We start from the raw sequence: 24,831 nt of genomic DNA, 5'->3' as shown, positions 1-24,831 counted from the left end.
AAGACCTTTACTTGCCCTGCACTTCATAGAAAACGACCCCCTCCTAGGTGAAGCGCATACTTTCATTGCGGCATTTGCTCCAAATAGAACCCCACTGTTTGAGGGAGGGGCAGAGAAAGACTGGGGTTTGAGTCCAGGAGATGCGTCACGCTGCAGGCCAAAGGAGCTTCTGAAGGGAGCACCTAGTGGGAGACCAGAGAGTTCACCTTGCTGCAGGCCAAAGGAGCTTCTGAAGGGAGCACCTAGTGGGAGACCAGGAGGTGCACCTTGCTGCAGGCCAAAGGAGCTTCTGAAGGGAGCACCTGGTGGGAGACCAGGAGGTGCACCTTGCTGCAGGCCAAAGGAAATTCTTAAGGGAGCACATAGTGGGAGAATAGTAGGTGCACAAAGCTGCGTGCCAAAGGGGCTGCTGAAGGGAGCACCTGGTGGGAGACCAGGAGGTGCACCTTGCTGCAGGCCAAAGGAGCTTCTGAAGGGAGCACCTGATGGGAGACCAGGAGGTGCACCTTGCTGCAGGCCAAAGGAGCTTCTGAAGGGAGCACCTAGTGGGAGACTAGTAGGTGCACAAAGCTGTGTGCCAAAGGGGCTGCTGAAGGGAGCACCTGGTGGGAGACCAGGAGGTGCATAATACTGCCTAAGGTCTAATGGAGCGCTAGAGAAAGGTTGCGATGGGATAGGAGAAGGTGCACCACTGTGCCTGCATTGCATAATACGAGGTCTACTATGCTTCCCCATGTAAAAGTCGGGGATAGGAGGAGGGCCAGCATTCTCACTGCATAAGGGGACGATCGAGGAGCTAAGTTGAAATTCTGTAGTAGTAGGTGCAACAATCAAATAATCTGCTATGGGAGCTGGTGGGGGGGGGGGGGAGAGGGGCAGCACTCTGCGTGAGGAGTGCAAGAGGAGAAGATTGAAGAGAATAGGGGCATTGCATCGTGACAGGACAGCCAATATCGGATTCAAAGTCACTAGAATCCAACGAGTCGCACTCCTCGGCCATCTCCTCATAATCCATCTCATCCTCCGCCTTTTCCATCCCCCTACTCTCGGCCCACCCTTCTTCCCCATCCTCCTCTGCCATCTCCTCATAATCATTCTCATCCTCCGCCTTCTTCATCTTCCTCCTCTCGGCCTCCTCTTCTTCCTCGTCTTCCTCCTCCATGATCCAACCCCTGTCCTTCTCTTCTCCCCCGTCCTCCTCCTCCTCCTCCTCCTCGTTCCAACCCATGTACGGCAGGAAGTCCACATCTTCTTCTGCAATTATTTTAGAGATATCTGTGAGCTCTGGCTCCTCTGGACGTTGTGGATCCTGGGGGAGACAAGAGGATCAAGGATCATTAACATTATATCCACGGAACTATAGTGCAGCTGCACCAACCCCAATCTCTACGTGTAGTCTACGTGTAGACAAGGACATCGCAGCCATTGTATGAGGGTGGGACAAGTCCCACACACTTATTTAAATGATAAGTTTAGACCCCCCCTAGCTTTCACCATGTTGAAAATGTGTGCATCGGCCTATTCACTTGGTGCTTTTTTCAGTGCGCTGTGTCAGTGGTTCATTATTACATCCATTCCGCCTGCTTATTGAGAGAATGCCCAAATCATGAAGTTCCATACCACGTTTGCACTGCTATCTTGCACCCAGGTAGATTCTCTCTTAGCACCCACACAAACAGATGAGAGCCTGCTAATGTTAGTCATTGATATGAGATGCTGTTGATGAACAGTTGACCAAGCTCTTTGACCAGAGCAGCTTCGATATGCTAGTTACGAGTTAAAAAGGGTGCTAGTCTCTGGAAAGGTGGAAAGAAAAACCTGTGTAAACAAAGCCACCAAGATAACTGACAAACAACATAACATAATAGCTTTGGTGATTCTTCACAGTAGTAGAAATGATTGGAAGATGATTGTAGTTTATTGGAGAATGCATAGGGGCACTTTGGCTACAGTGGCCCTCTCCACTTTACTCATTGATTTGATAACATGAAAGAAATGAATTAAACAGAAATTGCAATTGCATGCAAGCATAAAGATATCCTCAAGTTTAAATAAACAATGCGTTGTCATTGTTAGAGATATTGTTAAAGATGGCTCTGAGTTGGTAATTGAATCAATTTCTGTACTTTTAGCTTTTAATATTTTCATAAATGTGATCTGTGAAAATATTGGGTGCTCATCTAATCTAAGACTTCCTTCGACAATCATTCGACTTGTCTTACACAATACCACGGTGCTTAAGTACACTGCGTGCATTGCTTGTATTTGCAAAGGAGTGATGGACTGTCTGCGTGTTTATAGTACCCTGTGTAGGTCCTTGTTTGTGTTAATAGTACCTTGTGCCAGTCCTTGTTTGTGTTTAAAGTACCCTGTGTAGGTCTTTGTTTGTGTGTTTAAAGTACAACGCGCAGCTCCTTGTTTATTTGTTTGTGTTTTGTTTTTTTGTAGAATATGTTTTGTTTTTTTCTTGTAGGAGGTATTTTGTGGTATTTTGTCGATTGTGTGTATGTTTTATGTAGTACGTGTTATGTGTGTGTGTGACTGCAGCACATAGGCTCAGGTGTCTTGCAAAAGAGAAAAAAAAGAGTTGCTTTACCTCAATGAGAGTGCCTCTATAAATAAAGGTTGGTTACAGTGGTTGGAGTAGTATGCTTGACCAGCAGTATGTGTGTAGTTACCCTCTTTTCGATGGCCACAAAGCTGGTGAACTGGGACAGGATGGAGAACTCTTTGCTCAGCTCAACGATGAACGACTTAAGCTCCGCCTTCTTGCCCTGGAAAAGCAACGATAAAAGAAAGCTGAACAAACCCTCCACAGGTTAATATCCATGCCATACATCTGTACACATGCATGCCAGACTCACGCACACAGCACTACAATACATGTAGTACTTTGATTGACAAAGCAACAAAGTGCCTATAGAAGTACTATTTATATGCAGTCCACACACACACCCAGACCCAGACTCACCCACAGCCACCCACCCAACCACACCAACAGCCACACACACACCCACACCTCATGCTCAGCTTGACTGATGGACAGCGTTCCGTTCTCATAGTCTCTGATGACCGCTCTCGCCGTCAGTTGGTGGAGGAACTGTAAAAGCAAACACACAGATGATGCCATGACTATATGAATGGATATATTTATATATGTATGCTTATGTAACATTGACACGGGGTAGGTGCTGGTGATATTGGTGTCTTGATGATTCATCTTGATGTGTAGACCTTCTGCATGTTCTTTCTCAGTTTGTCAATGAGGTAGCAACTTGTGGTTGTTATTTTCACAACCATCTGCAGTCTCACAATTTCCTTTATCTTTTCTGTTCATCGGTTTGTACAAGAACAATAAAACCCCTGTTGGTGCCTTGTCTGAGTTTCTACAAATGTAACTTACTCTTTATCTTTACACCATATTCTGAAAATGCTCCTTGTTTCCTTGAAGGAAATGTTTTATGTCAGGGTAAGGTGCAGAACAGTGAGGGACACTGGATGGATGAAATTAGAGGACTGTGTTTTGAAAAAACAGCCATGTCCACATCATATCTCATAATTATGAGATAATGTGATGATTTTAGTAATGCGTTACTCTAATCTGACCACTTTTTTCAGTAACGAGTAATCTAACGCCTTACTATTTCCAAACCAGTAATCAGATTAAAGTTACCTCTTCTTGCCTCTCGTGAATGACAAGTATGCGACAAGTGTCACGCAGACGCGCAGGATGATTTTCGCCAGGGTGTGTTGGGGGCCGGGGGAGGTTACGGTCCACGTAGAGTTTATAGAATTCTAAAGATACCATGTTACACAGGCTCTGCATTCTGCAGACCACTCTAGAACTTTCATCGTTGTTGTGTCTGGCTGTGAGTGTGCGTGCATGCTATGCGTAGGCTGAATGCCAAATCGCTTCAAGACAAATCTGATTGGCCAATACACATTGAAGATAAAAAAAACAAAAAAAAACGTATTATTTTTAAGATAGACTTAAATTGTCAAGAGATACATTGTTGACGTTGCACTTCCAATAAAGTGAGTAATGGCAAAACATTTTTATTTTGATGCAGCAGGGGGTGTTGTCGGCAGCTGCTGAATCTAACGAATACAGTAACTTGTAATCTAATTTAGATACTTTTAAAATCAAGTAATCAGTAAAGTAACTAAGTTAATTTTTAAAGGAGTAATCAGTATCAGTAATCAGATTACTTTTTCAAGGAAACTGTGGAAACACTGCTCACAATTTATGAGATAAGGATAGGATCTGGGCTGAGGATCTAAAAAGCCTTTTGAAAAAAAGCAAGCACACATTCTCTACTTATTTCCTACCTTGAATGACTTTCCTACTTTGAGAGATTAACATGTCATTAGGTGGCATAAAAAATAAGCCTGTCAAATCGCCAACAACCAAATAATTGTTGCACATTCACAGTCCAAACCAGTAGGTGGAGGTATGCGTTTAGGTGTAATTCGCCTGAACCAACATCTTTCACTGAACCGACACAGAAATTAACAGAAAAGACTGAATGCAATGAGCTTCCGTAGGAAAGTCATTCAAAGTAGGAAATACGTAGGAGGTGTGTGTGTTTGCTTTTATTGAAAGGCTGTTTAGATCCTCAGCATGGATCCTATCCTTATCTCATAATAGCTTCTGTACTATTCAGCTCCATGATGTGCAATTATTTTATTAACGTGGGAAAAAGACAATAGATGGAAAATACCTTAACCCTGGGAAAACCCTGCTGTATATATTAGGGTTAAGGTTAATATGTAACACACAAGCACACTGTGTGTGTTTGTGTCCGTCTGGGTGTCTGTGAGCATCGTACCGTGCCCCTGGTCTTCTGCAGCTCGCTGGTGGAAACCATGGTGACCACCTTCATCCCACTCAGGTTCCCATGGAGACGGGCCTGTCCCACAGAGAAGACAGGTTCATTTCACACACAGAGACACACACACACACACACACACACACACACACACACACACACACACACACACAGACAGACAGACAGACAGACAGAGTAAGCTGACGTGTTGCCGTGGTCACCTGTGTGCAGTGCGGGACAAAGCCATACACCAGCGTGTGGTGGTCGTTGAAGAGGGAGTGGATCTGCTGGGGGGCCTGGACAGGGGGGGGCGCTGTGGGGTTGAACTGCTGCCACTTTACAGACACCGAGCTGCAGCCCGGGGAGCCCATGCGCTTCACCTGAGACGCCACCTAGACACACACACACACACACACACACACACGCACACGCACACACAAACATAGACTTATGTGCGTGAACACATACACACATACACACACTCACACCATTTTGATTCTAAACATGGTATTTACAATTAATGTATAGTAGCGAGTTTAAGAGGAAATAGCTAAATTGTTTCCATCACAACATATGTTCTTCATCGCCATCTGATGGCCGTATGGGGCATGTGCTATTGTTTGGCTTGGCGTCATTCAATTATATCCGCCAAAAGCTTTTTTTGTTGAGCTCCTTCCTGAGTTTCGAGAGGTAAGAACCACAACACTATTAACATTAGCTTAAGGCTCACCTTTTCTTTCCAGTTGTGTTCGGTTTTCGTGTCAAACATTTCATAGGCTCCGCCCCCTGCTTGTGCAAGGGTTCTCAACATGTGCTGATTGGCTGTTGAGCTAAGATGACACACAAACACAAACACACACACACACTCAAACATTTCTAAATGTGACAACACATCGTAGAGATATGTTGTTGTTGACCATGAATTTTGGGTCAGCTTAGCTCAGTAGCTGGAGTGGGTTGACTCGCAACCGGAAGGTGGCTAGCTTCCACCTAGCTGAATGTCGAGGTGTCCCTGAGCAAGGCACCTCACCTTACCTGCTTCTGACCAGCTGGCTGGGCCGCCTTTCATGGTAAGTAAGACGCTCTGGATGGAAGCGTCTGCTAAATGCCCTAAATGTAAGGTCAATGTAAATCTATCCTATATCAGATCTGTTTTAGCAATACACAAGGTAACGCCAGACCACAATGCCCCTCGCTATGGAACTCCAGCTGCCTTACTTAATAATAACAATAATAATAAATCAGTTTTTTAAAGCGCTTTTCTAAACACTCAAAGACGCTTTACAAATAAGAAAGGAATACATACAGACAATCAAACAAAAGGGAAAAAATAAACAACACCACAACAATAGGCAACACATTAAGAGAGCGGGAGAGAGTGGAAGAGGGCGGAGGATTATTTGTCAAATGTTGTAGGTGGTCCTGAAGAGATAGGTTTTAATAGGTTTTAGACGTTTTACTTCCAGGGACTTTGTCCCCAAAACCAAAAACAGTATAGCTGATTAGTGATGAGGAAGCATTAGTTAAGAACTGTGAACAGGTACAGTGAAATGGGACAGTTGGGATCAAACCCAGATCAAACCCCTTCAGCTGGGACTCTAGCCTCCCAACCACCACTCCCTATGCAGCTCTGGGAATGTCTTAACCCTCCTGTTATGTCCGTTTGTCATGTACAACAAAAATGGTTCCGGCTCAGTTTGACCCGGTGCATGTTTAAATGTCTTAAGATCATTACGAACAATTAAATTGATATTTAATGCATAGGATCATTAACCTCTCACAGATCATTGTTCAATTTGGATATTACACTTGTTTTCCATCAGAAAAACAACAAACTTTTTGTTATGTACATTAGAAACACTTTGATATAATAAACACTCGATGATGTATCAGGATTCTTTTCTGATAAGCCTAGAGGGGACGTAGGGGGGCTGACCTGAGGCCACAGGTGAAGAGGCGGGTGTGTTGGTTGTTGTCCCGGAGCAGCTGGAGGCAGAGGCCGGGGTTTTGGATGTGGCCGTCTGACAGCAGCAGCAGGTTCCGGGGTCCGGGGGAGGGAGGCAGCAGGCTGAGGGCCCTAAGGGGCCGCCACAGCTCAGTGCTGCCCCCTGTTGGTGGCGGAGCCTGTAACAAGATGGTGCTGTTGTTCTAAAATGCAAACTGAGCGGGCTGCATGATATTGGATTTTGATTGTGGCGGTTTTGTAGTGGATGCATCTGCATAGATCTGTTCGGTTGCCTTTTTTTGTGGCAACAATTTCAAGGCACTCTCGACAAAGTACCTGTTTTTGGTCAACGTCGTCTTTTCTGTCACCAAAATAATTCCATTCAACTGACTTTGTTCTCTAAGGAGTTAAATCTTCTTTTTGCAGGCTCATTTTAAAGTTTTGCTTTACGACTAGCAGGGGCTGTCTAGGACTGCTTTGGTTGTCTCGCTGTGCATGCAGAGCCTGCATGTCCTTCCCTAGCAACAAACAAGCTGCCGAGCACGAGGAGCCGGAGCACGCCGGAGTGAACTGGTGGTGTACCTGTTTGCTCTGTTTGCCTATGGACAGTAACATAGAGTCCCTGTGCTGCAGCGAATTTCAGCGATGCCAGTTTCTTCTAGAATAAATGGCTGAATCTGGCGTGGACAGGGCCATGTGTGTAACCTCTCACCCAGGCTGTACGCCTCATCTGAACAGTTGGGTATTGGATACATATTTCCGGACCCAGAAAGTGAACTGGAAACGCCAACCAAAGCCCACCAGGAGAAACAGACGTCTGAGCATAGAGTAAGTGTTAGATTTTTTTACTAACACATTGGCTAGAATAGTTTTGAGTCCCGGGGAACGTGACAATTTAGTTATCCGAAAGTAGCCGATCTTATTGGCAGAGCATAGGCTACGTTACGTTAGCTTGAAGCCTGTGTAATGCTGTATAGCAGTGGTATTCACTATTTTTTTCAGGAGAGCCGCACTGACAGGACGACGTCAACAGGTAAGCCATTTTTACCGCAAAGTATCAAAAGCTATAAATCCAGTAATAAATAAGTATGCCTGCTTAATAATATGTCCTCCCTGAAGCAGTGTTTCCCACAGAATTTTGTGAAACTGTGGAGGGAACCCGGTCCTTAGCGGGGTCCGGGGGCATGCTCCCCCGGAAGAAAATTTGGTACCTTTTAACCTGGTATGCATCAATCTGTTGCACTTTGAGAGGAAAATTAAGACTTGTGTGACTGTGTGCTATTTTCTGGAATAATGTGGAGACACTGGGTCACATAACATGGAAGCTATTGAAGAATAAGTTAATAAGAATAAGTCCATCCAAAGAGCACATTCTCTCTTGTTATGCAGGAAAACCGCCAATCTGGCAACCCCGCTGTCAGCGTAGAGCCGAGCAAGTTTAAAAATATTTTCTAGACAAGGCTATATTTCCACCTTTTAATGCCGCTGTTGATTTATTTTTTAAATAATTGTTTGTATTGTTTTTTTAAATATCTGTATTCACTGCATGATCATATCACTGCATATTTTTACCGCCATGCGAGCCGCAAATAGAGGCTTGGCGAGCCGCATGTGGCTTGCGAGCCGCGCAATGAGTAATGCTGCTGTATAGGCTAATCAAGGCATAATTTATCTTGCTTTGCAAATGTTGTTCTCTTTCTTTCTTAGACAGTATCGGCTTCCTGTGTTGTCTTGGCCATCAGAGCTAATTACCCAGCACCAGATGGGCAGTACCGTGGCTACCAGGAGACAGTAGATGCTCAAGATGAGCTGTTACTATTTTGACTCTAGCAAACGCACCCTACACGTTTTATTTTTGTAATTGTATTTTTTTTTTCACAAATAAAACTTCAAATTTATGTTGGTTGTTGCGATTTGTTTACTAACACAAGTGCTCTTATACTAAAGTATGCCTACTATATAAGATAAAGTTATTTCAACTGGGGAGAAAAGGTTGAGTACAAATGCTTGATATGCTGAGCTACTGTAATTAGCAAATGTTTTTATGCTGTACTGTAATTTACAAATGATGCATTTGAAAAAACAAGAGCAGAAGTCTAAACTAGTCAACGTATCACAAGGATATGTTTACGCAAAGTTTGCTTGCGCTGCTACGCGCGCTAGTATAATGGGTCCTTCCCCTTCCAAACGGAAACAGGCGGCTGGTGCAGCGAGTGGTAGTTGAAGGATTTGTTACTTTGAGAGACCACTTTCTGCCTTTTCTCGGGCTAGGATGAACCGATTTGAATTTTTTTGCGCATTTATAATACATAGAATTATTTACTTCATATAACCTTCATATCTCCACCAGTGAAGTATCCCTTTAACCCATTTGTACCGGCTGCTGCGCGGCACAGCAGCCAGCACAAATGGGTTAAAGACTTCACTGGGAGATTAAAGAACCCTTAAATCTTAAGGATTTCTCTTGTAGATTAAAGAAACCTTAACTCTTAAAGACTTATTTTGTAGATTAGTCATGGAAGATGAGAACCGTACAAGGTTATTTATAATATATACATGTATATCTATATATATATAAATGTATTATTTTATATCGCACATGCGCGTATCATGATGTCGATATGAAAACAATATATCATGAAGCCCTTCTTTTTACCTGCAAGCTTATTTCCCAGCCACACATAGCATGGCTCTTTGAAACAAAGAATGAAACACTATTACATATATCCTACATATTATGCATATGTATACATTATGTATTTGTTTTTAAACAAAGAATTTGACAAAGCAATGAATAAAACATGCAATGGCGATGGAGGGATAGCTCCATCGGTTGTCCCTCCCTTTCTCTGGCCTCTCTCAGAGGCTATTCTGAGGCAGTGATTGCCAGCCTCAACTCAGAGGCTATTCTGAGGCAGTGATTGGCAGCCTGAACTCAGAGCGTATTATGAGGCAGTGATTGGCTGCCTGAACTCAGAGGCTATTCTGAGGCAGTGATTGGCAGCCTGAACGAGTTTATTCTGAGGCAGTGATTGGCTGCCTGAACTCAGAGGCTATTCTGAGGCAGTGATTGGCTGCCTGAACTCGGAGGGTTTTCTGAGGCAGTGATTGGCTGTAATCTCACCAGGATGAACTTCCTGGCTGGTTGGATGGCGTGGCTGAGCGGCTTGGCAGAGATGAAGAGCTCAGTTTGTTCTGATGAAGGTCAAACAAAAGGTTAACCCCAACTCAAAACAATAATGTTAATCCCAAACTACCAATCAATGAGAATTGCTAAACTTTTGGATGTCCCGTGCCAGATCGGATAGTGTGGACCACACCTGTCCCAAAGAACACCACGTTGACCCTGGTGCTGGGCGGCAGAGCCTTCAGAACCTCCAGGGCGATCCTCCTGGCGTTCACCGCCCCGTCCTCCACCATGGATTCAGAGGCATCCAGCAGGAGCACCACCTCGTCCACACCCCCATCCCCCACCGGGAAGTCTGGGTAGAATACCAGCATGCAGGCCTGGCAGAGAGGGAGAGAGACAGAGAGAGAGGGAGAGAGACACAGAGAGAGGGAGGGAGACACAGAGAGAGGGAGGGAGACAGAGAGAGGGAGAGAGACAGAGAGAGGGAGGGAGACACAGAGAGAGGGAGGGAGACACAGAGAGGGAGGGAGACACAGAGAGAGGGAGGGAGACACAGAGAGAGGGAGGGAGACACAGAGAGAGGGAGGGAGACACAGAGAGAGGGAGGGAGACAGAGAGTGGGAGAGAGACAGAGAGAGGGAGGGAGACACAGAGAGAGGGAGGGAGACACAGAGAGAGAGAGGGAGAGAGACAAAGAGATAGGGAGCGATAGAAATGGATGGGACAAAAAGATGGGGAGACAGACAGACAGACAGACAAACAGACAGAAAGACAGGTTAACAGACAGAAAGACAGGTAAACAGACAGGAAGACAGAAAAACAAACAGACAGAAAGACAAGTAACCATCACTCACCTGACTGTCCTTGTCGGGATGATTCTCCACCCACATCCTGGGGAGGTGGAGCTTAGAAAGAGTGATTGACAGCTGGAAGCCGTCAGCCCCCACCACCTCACCTGGGAGCACGTTAACTACCGCCTTACAGGCTGTTGTCTACACACACACACACACACACACACACACACACGTCAGATAAAACAGTGCTCTGAAAGTGCATGAGGAAGTGTCAGGAGTGCATAGGACCAACAGAGGGGAGTTTAGGCAATACCCTGCTGAGCAGAGAGACACTACCTTGATCTGAACTCTGTGAGTGCTGCACTGCAACCTCAGGATCTCATAGGGCATCTCTACGGACATCTGCAGGCTAAACTCACTACACACACACACACACACACACACACACACACACACACACACACACACACACACACACACACACACACACACACACACACACACACACACACACCTTTAGGATTAGATGTGCGATAGTGGGAGTAACCAGAGTATGTTGAGGTTATCAGTGCTATTTAAACTATCGGTCCACCCTGTCTTGAGTCTCAACTCACCGGGAACTGGCGGCATCATTAGTCACACATGTCTTTTCCACACTGGCCTGGAGAGATACACATTACACACAGATACATTACACAGACACATTACACACAGATATACACATGACAAACAGAAACAGTAGACACATTACCCACAAAGATATGCAAATAACATACATATATACAAAGTACAGACACATAAACAGTTTTCATGGTTATAGCACGGCTTACATTCATTCAATTTAATTTGGACAGAGGCTGTGGTTCAGAAAGGCAACTTCAGACAAATGCATCCAAAATGAAATTTGGCAGGGGTATACTATATCTCTGCCGTCTTTGGACTTATTTCTATGTATTGATCACCATATAGTCCTACAGTCACCTGTTATATGTGTGCCAAGTTTGCAGCTTTTATCACCTCCAGCAGTTTATGTGTAGGTGTTTGGTCGTGTTGTAGCCATTGCATTAAGTCTATATGGTCTGACCATATGGGTTGCGACTTGCGAATAGAAAGTTGTTCATCATGAGGAATGTTTCATGTATAGCAAGTTTCATGCATATTGTACTTTCCTAGTGGTAAGGCCTTATTATAGCGCCACATATGGGTTATTTTATCCCATCCTTTGATTCTCATTCTACGATTTCTACAATCCTGCCATATTTTGAAACTTTTTTTTTTTTGTTTTTTTCTACTTACAAACCTGGATACATGCACGCACCCACGCACACAAACGCACAACCATTCCCGTACACAAGCACACATACATCAAGTGTTCCTGTCCTCTCTCCTTACCTGCGTGGTCTGGTTGAGTGCCGCACTCTGTTGCCATGGCGCCACGCTACCAGGAAGTGTGAAGAGGACACAGCCGTCACTGACGATGAGCTCGGAGACGAAGGTGACCTTGATGAGGACGGTGGCCCCGGGGGGCAGGTTCCCCACGCTGATGGTGAACACGTCCTGGGGATGACATCACCAACGTCAGAGAGCAGAGCATTGATGGGCTGATTGTTGTTAGTGATCATGTGACTCCCTGTGGGGGGTCCTGACTGGCTTCTGAAATAGACTGGAGCTGGAATGGATTTGTTTCTCTGGGGAATTAGTTGCGAATTTTCACAACAACGTCATAACGTGCCACTTTGGATGATCAATCCAAAACCAAATGATTGTAGACTTCAGATCAACTGTGTTCTTCTTTTTAAGTTTACTATTAAAGGGGACATATCATACCACCAGGTGTGAGTGTGATTAGCCATTACAAGCCATTTTCAAAATGTGCAGCATTGTGACATCACAGGTGGGCGTGTCCATCTAGATGTGTGACGGATAGATGGACACGCCAACCTGTGATGTCACAATGCTGCACATTTTCAAACCTGCTTGTAATGGCTAATCACACTCACACCTGGTGGTATGATATGTCCCCTTTAAGTTTGAGTAAATAGTTTAATGAAAGCCTTCCTCTTCTCTACCCCCACCCTGTGGCGCCCTGAGGCCAGCACGCCCCACTTAAAGTCTGAGCAGAGCTTCTCCTTCCTGTCTGAAGAGAGATCCCCTTGAGCTGCTCTAGTGATCCACTAACAAAACGTCATCAGGTCTCATCATGTCCTCTGAGCCCCAGGGCAGGCAGGGTTGGTGTGATGGGGTGCGGTTGCTGTGCGTTACCGGGGCGTCCTGGTCCATGAGGTAGGCTCCGTGTCCTTGCTGTATGGCCTGCTTGTACTCCTTCCGAGCCTGCTCTTTCTCCTTCACCTGGGATTTAAACATTCACAAAACACCACAACATAGCCACTTTAATTCTGTTTCAAAAAATACCCACCAATGCTACTTAAATGTACTTACTAAAATATAGTAAGTACACTTAGGAGTATGCTCATGAGTATGCTTATAAGCCTGAACTTTCAAGGGTAACTTAATTTGCATAGTGCAGAAGGTTTTTGGATGACTCCTCTACTTTAGTTTTTTCTCTATTCACGTCATCACATGTAATCCTATTCCATCATGACAGGCGGCAAACAGATGGGATACACTTGATACAGACAGACACACAGGGAGACAGACAGGCAGATCAGACAGAGATGCTGTAGATACTAGATGGATGGATAAACAGATAGATACAGTACTTTATCCATCTCAGAGGCAGAATGCAGGTGACTTAAACATGAGCACAAAGGTGAGTAATAAAAAAACAAATAACAGTAAAATCTAAAACCTGAATATGAAATAATAAGAGTTTCTAAAAAGATAAGCTGACAAAGGCACTCTTCTTAAAGTTAAAAATGCTTTAATAAATAGGCTAATTCATAATAGAATTCTTAAAAAGTTGCCAACATATTTCGGCCATTTTAGGCCTTCATCAGGGCATGAATTTAGAAGAGACAAGAAAGAATAAAAAGGTATTATGGGTACTGGAGCTTTGTCCAGGCACATGAGCCGTGTGTAGCAGTATAACCAGCAGTATTAACAACCGTACCTGTCCCACCACATGCTTCCCGTTGATGAAGGCCTCGAAGCCACACACCGCCGCGCGCTCCTCCAATGGGAACACGTACTTGGCCTCAATGGGAACGCTGCTCTGATTGGTGTATTTCTGGAAGATGATCACCTGACAGCCAAAAAAAGACACAGTTGTGTTTTCAGATCAGAGCTTGTTTGCAAATAAAATAAGCTGAAATTATATTGCTATCGGATCAACAGCAAAGCATTTGTGCGTTCAAATGCGTTCTCAGTCTTGTGATTGGTTGATTGCTCCACATGAAAGCGACTCACTTCAGACAGTCCTAACTCTTTTTTTTTTGTCCTGACTCTCCTGGAAATGTGACTGCTTTCATTACAAAACAGTGTACTGTGATCGTAGGGTTATTATAGATCTGCTGTTCCATGAGTGGTCTCTGGTACCCGAGAGAGCAGGTCCATCAGCTTGCACTTCACATGGACTTCCTGCAGGGGGAGCTGTTGGCCCGAGGCGTCCTGCAGCCCAGCCTTGACATCATCCAGTGGGTTCTTCTTACTCTCCAACTCCATCCCCTCTGGGTGAAACTCTGAACAGACAGGCAGCTAATCATCTTATTATCCAATACGGACACAACACACGCACAAAATCAAATGGATGTGAAAGTCAAAATAGATATGATCTTTTGTATACGTTAGTGGTAACCATTTTTTAAGCATGGTGGTTGATGGGTGTTGTTTGTTACCATGGTGAGTGTTGAGGTGTGTTGTTACCACGGTGAGTGCTGAGGTGTTTTGTTACCATGGTGAGTGCTGAGATGTACTGTTACCATGGTGATTGCTGAGGTGTATTATTACCATGGTGAGTTCTTAGGTGCACTGTTACCATGGTGAGTGCTGAGGTGATTGTTACCATGGTGAGTACTGAGGTGTACTGTTACCATGGAGAGTGCTGAGGTGTATCGTTAAGGTGTGCGGTTACCATGGAAACCCCTGTCTGTAGTTACCTTGGCTGGTGTCGTATTGAGCCGGTGTAAAGGAGGTCTCAATGGACGGGGTGAACTCTCGGAGCCGGTCCTCCTCTACAGTGAACTGGACCACGTACCTGAGCATCACCTGCCCAGTGCTGTACACCACGTACTCATCATCCTGCAGGACACCATCCCACACAGTTACTGTAGCTGACACATCCGCGCACACATACATTCGTGAACACACACTCACAAATGATGCACACGCACGCATGCCCGCACACACACACACAACGTACCACAAACTGGGAGTGGGTGGTGGGGGTGTGTCGGAGCCCATGGACACTGTGGTAGGTGACGGGGGGCTGGGTCAGAAGGGGGTCCTTCTCCCTGACCTCCAGGCAGCGCCCCAGAGCCACGTCACACACCAGGAGCAGCCTGGAGCCGCTGGCCTCGCTGGGCTTGGAGTACTTCAGACTGGTGCTGTCGGGCACCACATGAAATGCACACAGGGACTTTACAAAGCTACTAACGCACGCTCTTTCGTTGGTGTTGAGACATGGCAGGTATGTCTATATACCAACCTTCAAACACAGGGCCATTCAGTGCTTTGCAAAGGCAGGAGTAACATTTTAAAGACAATGAAAGACAATAGAGAAGAAGGAATTCATGGATTAGCTAAAAACGCTCAATCTATGAATGAATAACATAATTGTTAAAGGTCCCATGGCATGCCACCAGGTGTGGTGTGATTAGCCGTTACAAGCCGTTTTCAAAACGGCTTGTACCGGCAAATCACACCACACCTGGTGGCATGCCATGGGACCTTAAAACATTATTAAAATTATTTTCATACTTTTATGGTTAACTACTGGGGAGATAGCACCCCTTAATGGAAATAAATAGTATTATGACTGTGTGCAGAAGACATACGGGAGTGGTGCATTGTGGGTGGTGCTCACCGCATGGAGTCGGTGAAGTAGATTCCACTGCCGAGGTTCCCGATGTCCGTCCGCTCTATTCCATGATCCTCTGATCCAACACGCGGAAGCAGCAGACCGCTACACCCAACAGATCAATCAAACGTACGGATTTATGAACATGGATACGATTGCTTCCTAGTTGAATGGAATTTACTTTATTAAAATCATGTCTGTGATATATCTGTTTGCGTATATGTATCTGTGTGTGAGTGGGGGGATGTGTGTCTGTGTGTGAGTGTATATGTGTGTTTTTGTGCATGTGATCTCACCGAGACAGTATTCCCATAAAGTTGCTTGGTGCCGAGGAATGAAGGAGGGGCTTAATATTGCCAACGTTTTTCTGGAACGTCTGTTGGTCCTCCCACCGACTGACACGCAGAACCTGCAGTACTTCTACCTTCCTACAGAGAGAGAGAGAGAGAGAGAGTGAGAGAGAGAGAGAGAGAGAGAGAGAGAAAAGACATCATCTCAGATAAACAACGTGATTGGTAGCAGCTTCTCTGCTTTTAAGGTTGCTATTGCAAACCATCTAGCTAGCAGACATACAATAACAATGCAACAAATCAACCAAAAAAGTCCCCTACAATATCTAGCACAGATGAAAAAAACCTAGTCCAAAGCCTGCCGCTCCTTTTATACAGGAATGTGAACAGAAACAGAACAAAGTACACATGTTGAAGCAATACCTGTCTGATAGCTGGGCCACCACCCTGCGGAACTCTGGTGTTTTCGGGGGAACCACTTCGATGCCACACCTCAGGGAGCGGTACTTCCCCACACTGAGGGACACGGGCGACCTCAGGTTAATCTCGCTGACGTTGAGCATGTCTCGGATCAGCTGCACACACACACAAGATCCTCCATTCAGAACTCTGCTGGGCTCAACTCTTAACTTAGTAATAAGTAATAGCTAATAAAAAAATAGCAAGCAATAAATGTAATAGCTTGCGCGCGCGTGCGTGCGTGCGTGCGTGCGTGCGTGCGTGTGTGTGTGTGTCTAGATGTATATATCTGTGTGTGTGTCACCTGGCATAGGTCCAGCTTCAGGGAGAGGTGGCGGGCGTTGGGGAAAGGGGGGGCAGTCTCCCGGTGGGGCAGCAGGGCGTAGACCTCCTTGAGAGCAGAGGAGGCGTCTGTCCAGTGGCCCTCCTTCATCAGCCTCTGGGCCTGCAGAAGGTGGCCCTCCGCCCTGCTCACCTGGACACACACAGCGACCATAGACCCTCTTTACCTCTGTGAACCACAGCTAACAAGGCTAACACAGCTCACACAGCTAACACAGCTAACAGGCTAAAACAGCAAACACAGCAAAACTAGGCTATCTCGGCTAACTCAGCAAACTCGGCTCACACAGCTAACTAAGCTAACTTGGCTAACTCGGCTAACACAGCTAGCACAGCTAACACAGCTAACTCAGCTAACAAAACTAACACAGCTAACTCAGCTAGCACAGCTAGCACAGCTAACTCAGCTAACACAGCTAAATCAGCTAAAACCCAAATACACAGAGAATCACAAAAATAACTCAACAAGTGACAATCTGGGGACTTCGATAAGAACTGACTAACTAGCTAACTGACTAACTAACTAACTAGCTAACTTGACAAGTAACTGACTACTTAACAGACAGACTGAGAGTCTGACAGGTGAGCTTAAGGCCAAAGGGGCCTGCATGCTTCATGAGTTGGTGTGGACAAAGTTATGTGATTGCAGTTAAGAGGAATCCCATCACTAAACTTATTCTTCAGCACCTTCAAGATTCTGTAACTTGGCAAAATCAACTTATTTTGAATAATGATCCCTTCTTAATAAACCGACTCACTAACTGACTGAAATAACAAACCAACAAACTGATGGACAGACAGACAGACAGACAGACAGACAGACAGACAGGTAGTAGTAAAAAAAAAGTAAAATGTGTGAATAACGCTTTGGTCACCTGACACACAGCCTTACGTCGTTGAGGCTGAGGTCGGTGACCGGGACACTGAGGACATTGTCGAGGCAACCAAGGGCCTCGGCCCAGAGCAGCTCCACAAACACCGCCACTTCCTGTGGCAGACTTGCTTTGTTCAGTCTCTCCTCCAGCAACAGCTGCCAACGCCAAGGAGCAAACGTCAGTCCAATCAAATCAGGGCAACTTTATTCCCCAACACACACACACACACACACACACACACAACAGAACATGGCTTCTTCTTTTTGTGTTCATCTCACTGAGGTGTAGTGATTGTGTAGAGTGATTGTGTTGTGAATGTTATAATATACTGTAGTCAACGTAATAACCGTAGTGTACTGAACGTAATTATTAACTATATTGTAGTGAATGTTATAACTGTACTGAATGTAATTATTTACTGTATTGTGGTGAATGTTATAACTGTACCGAATGTAATTATTTACAGTACTGTAGCGCATGTTAATGTGTGATGTGCCACAGTGAATGTAACGCTGGGTGTAGTGAATGTTACACACAGATCTGTGTGTGTGTGTGTGTGTGTGTGTGTGTGTGTGTGTGTGTGTGTGTGTGTGTGTGTGTGTGTGTGTGTGTGTGTGTGTGTGTGCGTGTGCGTGTGCGTGTGCGTGTGTGCACGCGTGTGCGTCCGTGTGTCTGACCAGCCTCAGGGCTGTGGAGCCCAGCTCCTCTGGGGCGTCCACAGGGAGGAGGAGCTGGGGCTGGAGCCCCTCGGCCTGCAGCTCCTCCCTCAGGGACAGGTACGTGTCCACAGCCTCCGTGGAGCTCTTGGGGAAGGCCAGCCGCTGGATCACCCGGCCAGTCACCTGTCACCAAGGCTCAGCGGGTTAGAGCCGGTGCACAGCTAACACAGCTAACTCAGCTAACACAGCTCACTCAGCTAACACAGCTCACTCAACTCACACAGCTAACTCAGCTAACACAGCTCACTCAGCTAACACAGCTCACTCAGCTAACACAGCTCACTCAGCTAACACAGCTAAATCAGCTAACACAGCTAACTCAGCTCACTCAGCTAACTCAGCTAACACAGCTCACTCAGCTAACACAGCTCACTCAGCTCACTCAGCTAAGACAGATAACTCAGCTCACTCAGCTAACACAGCTAACACAGCTAACTCAGCTAACACAGCTAACACAGCTAACTCGGCTAACACAGCTATCACAGCAAACTCAGCTAACTCAGCTAACACATCTCCCTTGGCTCACTCGGCTAACACGGCTAACTCGGCTAACTCGGCTAACCCGGCTAACCGCCCGCCTGTCAGCAGGGCTCAGCAGGTTAGGGCGCGGCCGTACAGACCGCTACATGGTGATCCATGTAGCGGTCTGTTCTTCCAATACCATACTTTATCAAAGAAAACTCCTTAGTGTTTTTACTGGAGCTGGAGTTGATGTTACCTGGCTCTCCATCCTGGAGCGGACCACCCGGTACCGCTGCACCCCCTCCACTCTGACGCTCTGCAGCTCCACCACACACCAGGCGTCGCCCGTCACCTACGATCACATTGTATTGATCTGGCTGGCTCCCATCTCATATCACTGTATGGTACTATCTTCACTATTTAGTCGTTTAGAGATTTTATTTTTTCCCAAAGGCGATTAAAGATTATTTTTGTTCTTAATGAGCCGGTGGGTGCAGGCATCTTACTCAAGGATGCTTTCAGGTAGACTATGGTTTAGATTGGTTGCACCCAATTGAAACCAGCTTTGACACCATTATAAATCATGTGGTACCAACGATACTAGGATGAGACAATCAGAAGTCGCAAAAAGCAACATAGTTATGATGGGTTGGCCTCGATTCCTTCTCCCTGGACCTCTACCTGTCAGTGGTTCTGTTGAGCGTTAAATAGATAAATGTCTGTTGGCTGGAACAATAGAGTTTAAAGCAGGGCCTGGGTTTGGCAGAAAACTGACCCTCCCTGTGGGGAAAGCCTGGTACTGATGAGAGACGCTATTCGACTTACTGGGTTAGGCGCCTCAATTATGTCAGAAGCATAGATCGATTTCTTAGCCAGGCTAACAAGCTTAATCCAACCAGTGTTCGTGACTCTGCAACATTGGCTAGTATTTTGCCAGCAGGTTTGCTAATCGCTTGCATCCCAGCCGGCATCCAATACTGGCCAATGTTGCAGTCTAGAAGTTAACTTGGGTGATGTAGCAGGCAATGCTGACACTGGGGCCCTTTAATGTTTTACCCTGGTTACACCAGCAACTTCAAGCTGGAGGTTAATAATACACCTGCACCTGGTAGTATTGTGGCACTGCCACATGCCGTCTCCAGGTGTAAAAACCGCAACCGCAAATCAACTTAAATCTCATTGTTATTGTTAACTTCCTCTTTCTCAGAGCTGAGCGGACACTCAACTCCATTTTTTATTGACAGAGCTATAAAGAGGATGCCAGAATGTAAGATTGCTTTCAACCAAAGCGCTCTGGCTCCAGGATCGAATTGTTGAAAATAAGATAATAATCTGGGCCATGTGAAACCTGTCTTAAAGCAGATTTATATCTACAATTTAAAGAGGCTACCAAACCAATTATGGTAGCTCACGATTATCTCAACAATCAAAGAAAGGTGGTTCCTCAGAGTTTCCTTCAGCTCTCCTTACAGTGACATCATCATGTTAGCCAGTAGGTACCAGATTAGAGGTTCTCTTCACGGCCCTTTCCACCCCTGCCCGGTGCTGTGATTGGACGCCTGCCACCTGAGGGCTACCAGCTCGCTCACCAGCCACTGTGGACAATCCTCATTTACTATTTATTTTACATATGTACATATGTTTGCTTGTAATACTTCAATGATGGCAGCCATTACATTCCTGACGCTGTTTTATTCTCCATATTTTTTCCATGTTAATTAAGGGTTCTCTTTTTTGTTTGCCCTTCGGGGGGCTAGGGTAAGGGGTCATATATGTTTGACTGGTAGAGCCTTCTGAGTAACATATAGGGCTAAACTAACACACACTGTCACTACTAAATACATTGTGAAAATATACATTACCTTTTTAAAGATTGAATACTTGGCCACTTGAAAGTCTTCTGGATATGTTGGAAGGTCACTATCCTTCTCAGTGTAAAATCTGTAAATATTGTTTTGTTATTTGATACTGTTGATCATAGTGGCCTGGTTATTATTGGTGGTTGGCATATTAGCCGCGTTTACATGGATACTTCTGATCCGATAAGAAGAGGAAGAACAGCTCAATCAGAATAAAAAATGGTCATATATACGCCTCAATCAGAATACAATTCTCTGATCGGAATAGAATTCCATGCGGAATTGAAAAAGTGGTGTAGTCCGCTAAAATCTACATGCATACACTTATTCCGATTGGTTTGGGGTGGTTGCGGCTACTTTTTAACTTAGAGAGATGACATCAGCAGCTGCAGTAGTTCGCAATTGGTCCGTCGGTACATTAACCGAACTTCACCGCTGTCAAGGAAAGTGGATTTTTTGCCTGATTCACAAGTAGTCCGGTAACTTGTCAACCCCAGCGTGTCCGGTTGCTAAGCGACGTCCACGTCTTTGGCAGACTATTTCTCTGCTGATCAACACTACGAATGGTAATTGTAAAAAGACACACAGTGTGAAGATATTGTTTTGTTTCAGCAAGTAGCCGTGCAATAAGCGGGATAATGTACAGAACGTCGCCGGTCATTATCGAAAATAACACCCTTTAGGGCGAAGCAAGACACTTCTGCTTCGCGTCGGGGTCCGGTTCGCCCTGTCTGGCTTTTTTTTCCCGATAATGAGCCGCGTTCTGTACAACATTTTCCCTTACATATAATACAAGTACAGAACAACATAACGGTTGTGCGCGAGAGACATACAAACGTATGCTTACCACTTTTGTAAATGCCATATATACAGTACATTCGGATTGCATGATAGGAATAGATCTATTCTGATTAGAAATCTAATCGGATCAGAAGTGTCCATGTAAACGCGGCTACTGATGCGTCAATAAGTCTTCCCCACCTTCCATCTGGTTCAGGCTGCCCCGTCTCCTCAGTCTGACAGACAGCTTTGAGAACTGGGGGCGGGTCTACACACTGCACGGCCAATGGTCTGGCTTCTGTCAGGAAAATATTCAACATATTAACATAATTAGAATCCATACAAGACAGAAGAAAAATTCACTCAATTTATTCACAACGGAATTTGACTTGATAAAAACTACTGTTATTTAGTTACTACAACTGTTATCCAGAAATTGCCAGACCTATTTGTAAATGCGTAGTTTTGATTTCCAAGGGCTGTTATCTAGGTTGCGACCAAAATGTTTTTAGACGCAAATTCAAACTATTCGATTTTATTGTAAAATATTATTTTCGATAGATTTTTGTAGGCTACTTGGATATTGGATTCAGAGTATTCGTGTTTAACAGTTGCTTCATTTTCGTCAAGTAACTCACAAGCAAACAACATCCATCATTGAGAGTGAATGTTGCCTTTAAGGAAATATACATATGAAATATGTGGCATACATCACTGATCGAAGGAATTCTACAACACAGCTAAACAACGCTAAAGATAGTAAGATAGGAGAGTTACCTTTCTCAGTGCAATGAGGAGGATAGGGTGGAGGAGAAATGCGATGAGGAGGGGGGTAGGACGGTCCGGGAGCGGGTACCTCCAGCCTGTACATATCAAGGGGCAGGAGGACTCCCTGTTCCAGGCACTGGGAGACATAGTCCGGCCCGACAACGGGCGTGCCAAGCTTCTGCACACTGCGGAGCCGGTTGGAGCTCAGGGACGCAACGTCGCTACTGACCACTAGAGAGCACTGTGGAGCAGAGGAGAGCCAAGCAGGGAGAGGAGAATAACCTGTAATCTGAACTAGATCACCTAATACCAGAATTTAACCACCAGAAAACCAATACGTAACTATCAATTAATACCTGTTTATTAACCACATAGGACATGCAGCCGCCATTCTCTTTGATCGCAGATTGGAGTTTCTTCCTCTCTTTAAAAGGCAGACTTTTCAGGTCAAGCAGAACGGACCAGTTCTGAAACAGAGCCATGCCTACACACACACACACACACACACACACGCACGCACACACGCACGCATATACACACGCACGCGCGCACGTGCACCCACACTGGCACACACGCGGAAGGACAGTCAGAATACAGGACGTATAAAGGTCTATCACAGACCTAAACTGTTTAGGTCTGTTTAAAAGGCAACTAAAATTGCCTTTAAAACAGTTTAAAGGCAATTTTGATACCTGTTTGGAGCTGACAATTATACATTAGGCTGCATTCTAACACATAGACCATCGATGTGTTAGAATTATACATTAAACATTTTATCAATATACTTTTGGCTGCATTCTAACACATCGACCGTCTATGTGTTAGAATGGAGCCTAATGTATAATGGTCAGCTCCAAACGGTGTCAAAATTGGTCATATGGGCTCAAAGTGTTTTGTAAGGCCTACGATGTGACCTACTTGCACATCGGCCAGTTTCATTAAACTTGGTTTTAAGGATAATTTTTGTTTTGTTTTAATGATCATAGCCTGATCAGGGCCTGCCATACGAGATAGGAATATGGCAAAACATGACCCTTAATCCAGGAAGATTACTAGTAAGTAAACCAACAATTGATACTAATATTGTCGCCTGACATACTCAAGTCAGCAGTCGAAGTTATAGTTATATGTAAGCACATATAGTTAACATTACCTTACTGGTTTCCTGGGCGTTCTTTTCTGGTGTGGGCTATGTGAGATTATTTTTTTCCAGTGAAGGAAATGCTTCGCCTTCCTGGTTGACAGCGTTCATAAACGCCCACCTCTTCACGCGTTTCTGTTTACTTCGAGCCCTCCAGCGGCCTCGAAGGGAACTACAAGAAATGACAACAATAACCTTCCATTCAGTAGGCCTGTCATATCAACATAACCCCAAGCAAAAAGAGGTGGTATCTGAAAATACACAGTTAATATGCATGTCATATAAAATTGTGTGAATGATTGACGGTCACATATTTTAGTAAATGTAAATGGAGTAAAACAGGGTGCATCGGGTAATTTATCAAGAATAAATAAGTAGGATTTTAATAATTAATGCCCATTTTTTGCATTCTGAACTATGCAACCAAACATACAGAGTACATTTTTTTTGGGGGGGGGATATATATTATGTATTTATTTTAACAGCTGTATAATACCAACCTGTATGGATGTGATATGATTGATATCATTGCTGTATATAGTCTGGCTCAGGTTAACACTTTGTAAAACACAAACAATTACATACAGCAGCATCTAGCATTGTATAAGGCTGAATCTCGATTAATCTTGATTACTAATAGCGGATCTGAATCTGCTATTAGTACTAATAGCACTTGTTCCTATTGAAGGGTTCTCTTACGATGAGAGGAATCTATAGTTAGTTCACTTAATAGTGTCATTGTAAGTTTGACTGAAAAAATATGTTTTTTTTAGTCTAACTATATCATTTATATTTATACTTTTATAATACATTTACTCTTGTTTTCTGACTTGGTAGCTCGAACGCACATGGGTCAGAGATGATCCGACTTCCCACCTCTGACCGTTAACGAATGCAGCATAACATGAGTTTGAGATGTTCTTTGCCCGTGTAGTAAGTGAGCTAGTCACATGATCCTATCGGATCGGCCATAGACTCGCCGATACCTGACACTGGATTTCAGGATTAGAGGCATTTCCGATACTGGTATCGGTTCTGGGACAACTCTAATTAAGTCCACGTAACGGTAGACAGCCGTTACCTAGCCAGGAAATCCAACAGATCCAGCACCAGGTTCTTTCTCTCCCACATCTCCTCAGCCCCTCTGCGTATTAGAATGGGTTGGGCCATCATGTGCTGTCATGTATCGGTGCTGGTTATTCCTTGCTTTAGTGATAGACATTTCTTATTTCATATCTCAAACTTTCTTACTGTTTTTTAAAAGAGACTTGCTTTTAACAAACCATATTAAGAACCACTTCTAAAGGTGATGGGTATGTATGACCATCTGTGTGGGTGGCCTGACTGGTGCCAGCAGGTAAGCAGGAACACAAGGGATAGGACCCAAAGGCAAACACAAACTCAGAAGAACACAAAAAAAGATTTAATAAAGAAAATTCAAATCACAGTTCCACAAACTGGCA

General features: G+C 44.7%; 1 protein-coding gene across 1 annotated transcript; it reads right to left on the bottom strand.

The window, feature by feature from the left end:
• Positions 1 to 796: 796 nt before the first annotated feature.
• LOC307072964 (protein mono-ADP-ribosyltransferase PARP4-like) lies at positions 797 to 23,459 on the bottom strand (the record flags this gene model as incomplete). Its single annotated transcript, XM_079732568.1, has 30 exons — positions 23,381 to 23,459; positions 22,584 to 22,711; positions 22,237 to 22,468; positions 21,661 to 21,757; positions 20,683 to 20,761; positions 19,077 to 19,172; positions 18,317 to 18,481; positions 17,657 to 17,794; positions 16,727 to 16,897; positions 16,387 to 16,538; positions 15,970 to 16,101; positions 15,680 to 15,778; positions 15,017 to 15,200; positions 14,754 to 14,895; positions 14,194 to 14,336; positions 13,769 to 13,900; positions 12,961 to 13,047; positions 12,091 to 12,255; positions 11,313 to 11,359; positions 11,035 to 11,116; positions 10,759 to 10,896; positions 10,095 to 10,281; positions 9,899 to 9,969; positions 6,766 to 6,953; positions 5,560 to 5,659; positions 5,051 to 5,221; positions 4,830 to 4,910; positions 3,020 to 3,100; positions 2,679 to 2,774; positions 797 to 1,309 (listed from the first exon to the last, which is right to left on the bottom strand). The coding sequence occupies exons 2-30, from the start codon at positions 22,707 to 22,709 to the stop codon at positions 797 to 799; spliced, it is 4,095 nt and encodes a 1,364-aa protein (XP_079588694.1). The 5' UTR covers positions 22,710 to 22,711; positions 23,381 to 23,459.
• Positions 23,460 to 24,831: the final 1,372 nt, after the last annotated feature.

Source organism: Pollachius pollachius (genome assembly GCF_949987615.1).
Source record: "Pollachius pollachius genome assembly, chromosome: 3".
NCBI lineage: Eukaryota > Metazoa > Chordata > Actinopteri > Gadiformes > Gadidae > Pollachius > Pollachius pollachius.
This window is presented reverse-complemented; position numbering and strand designations above follow the sequence as displayed.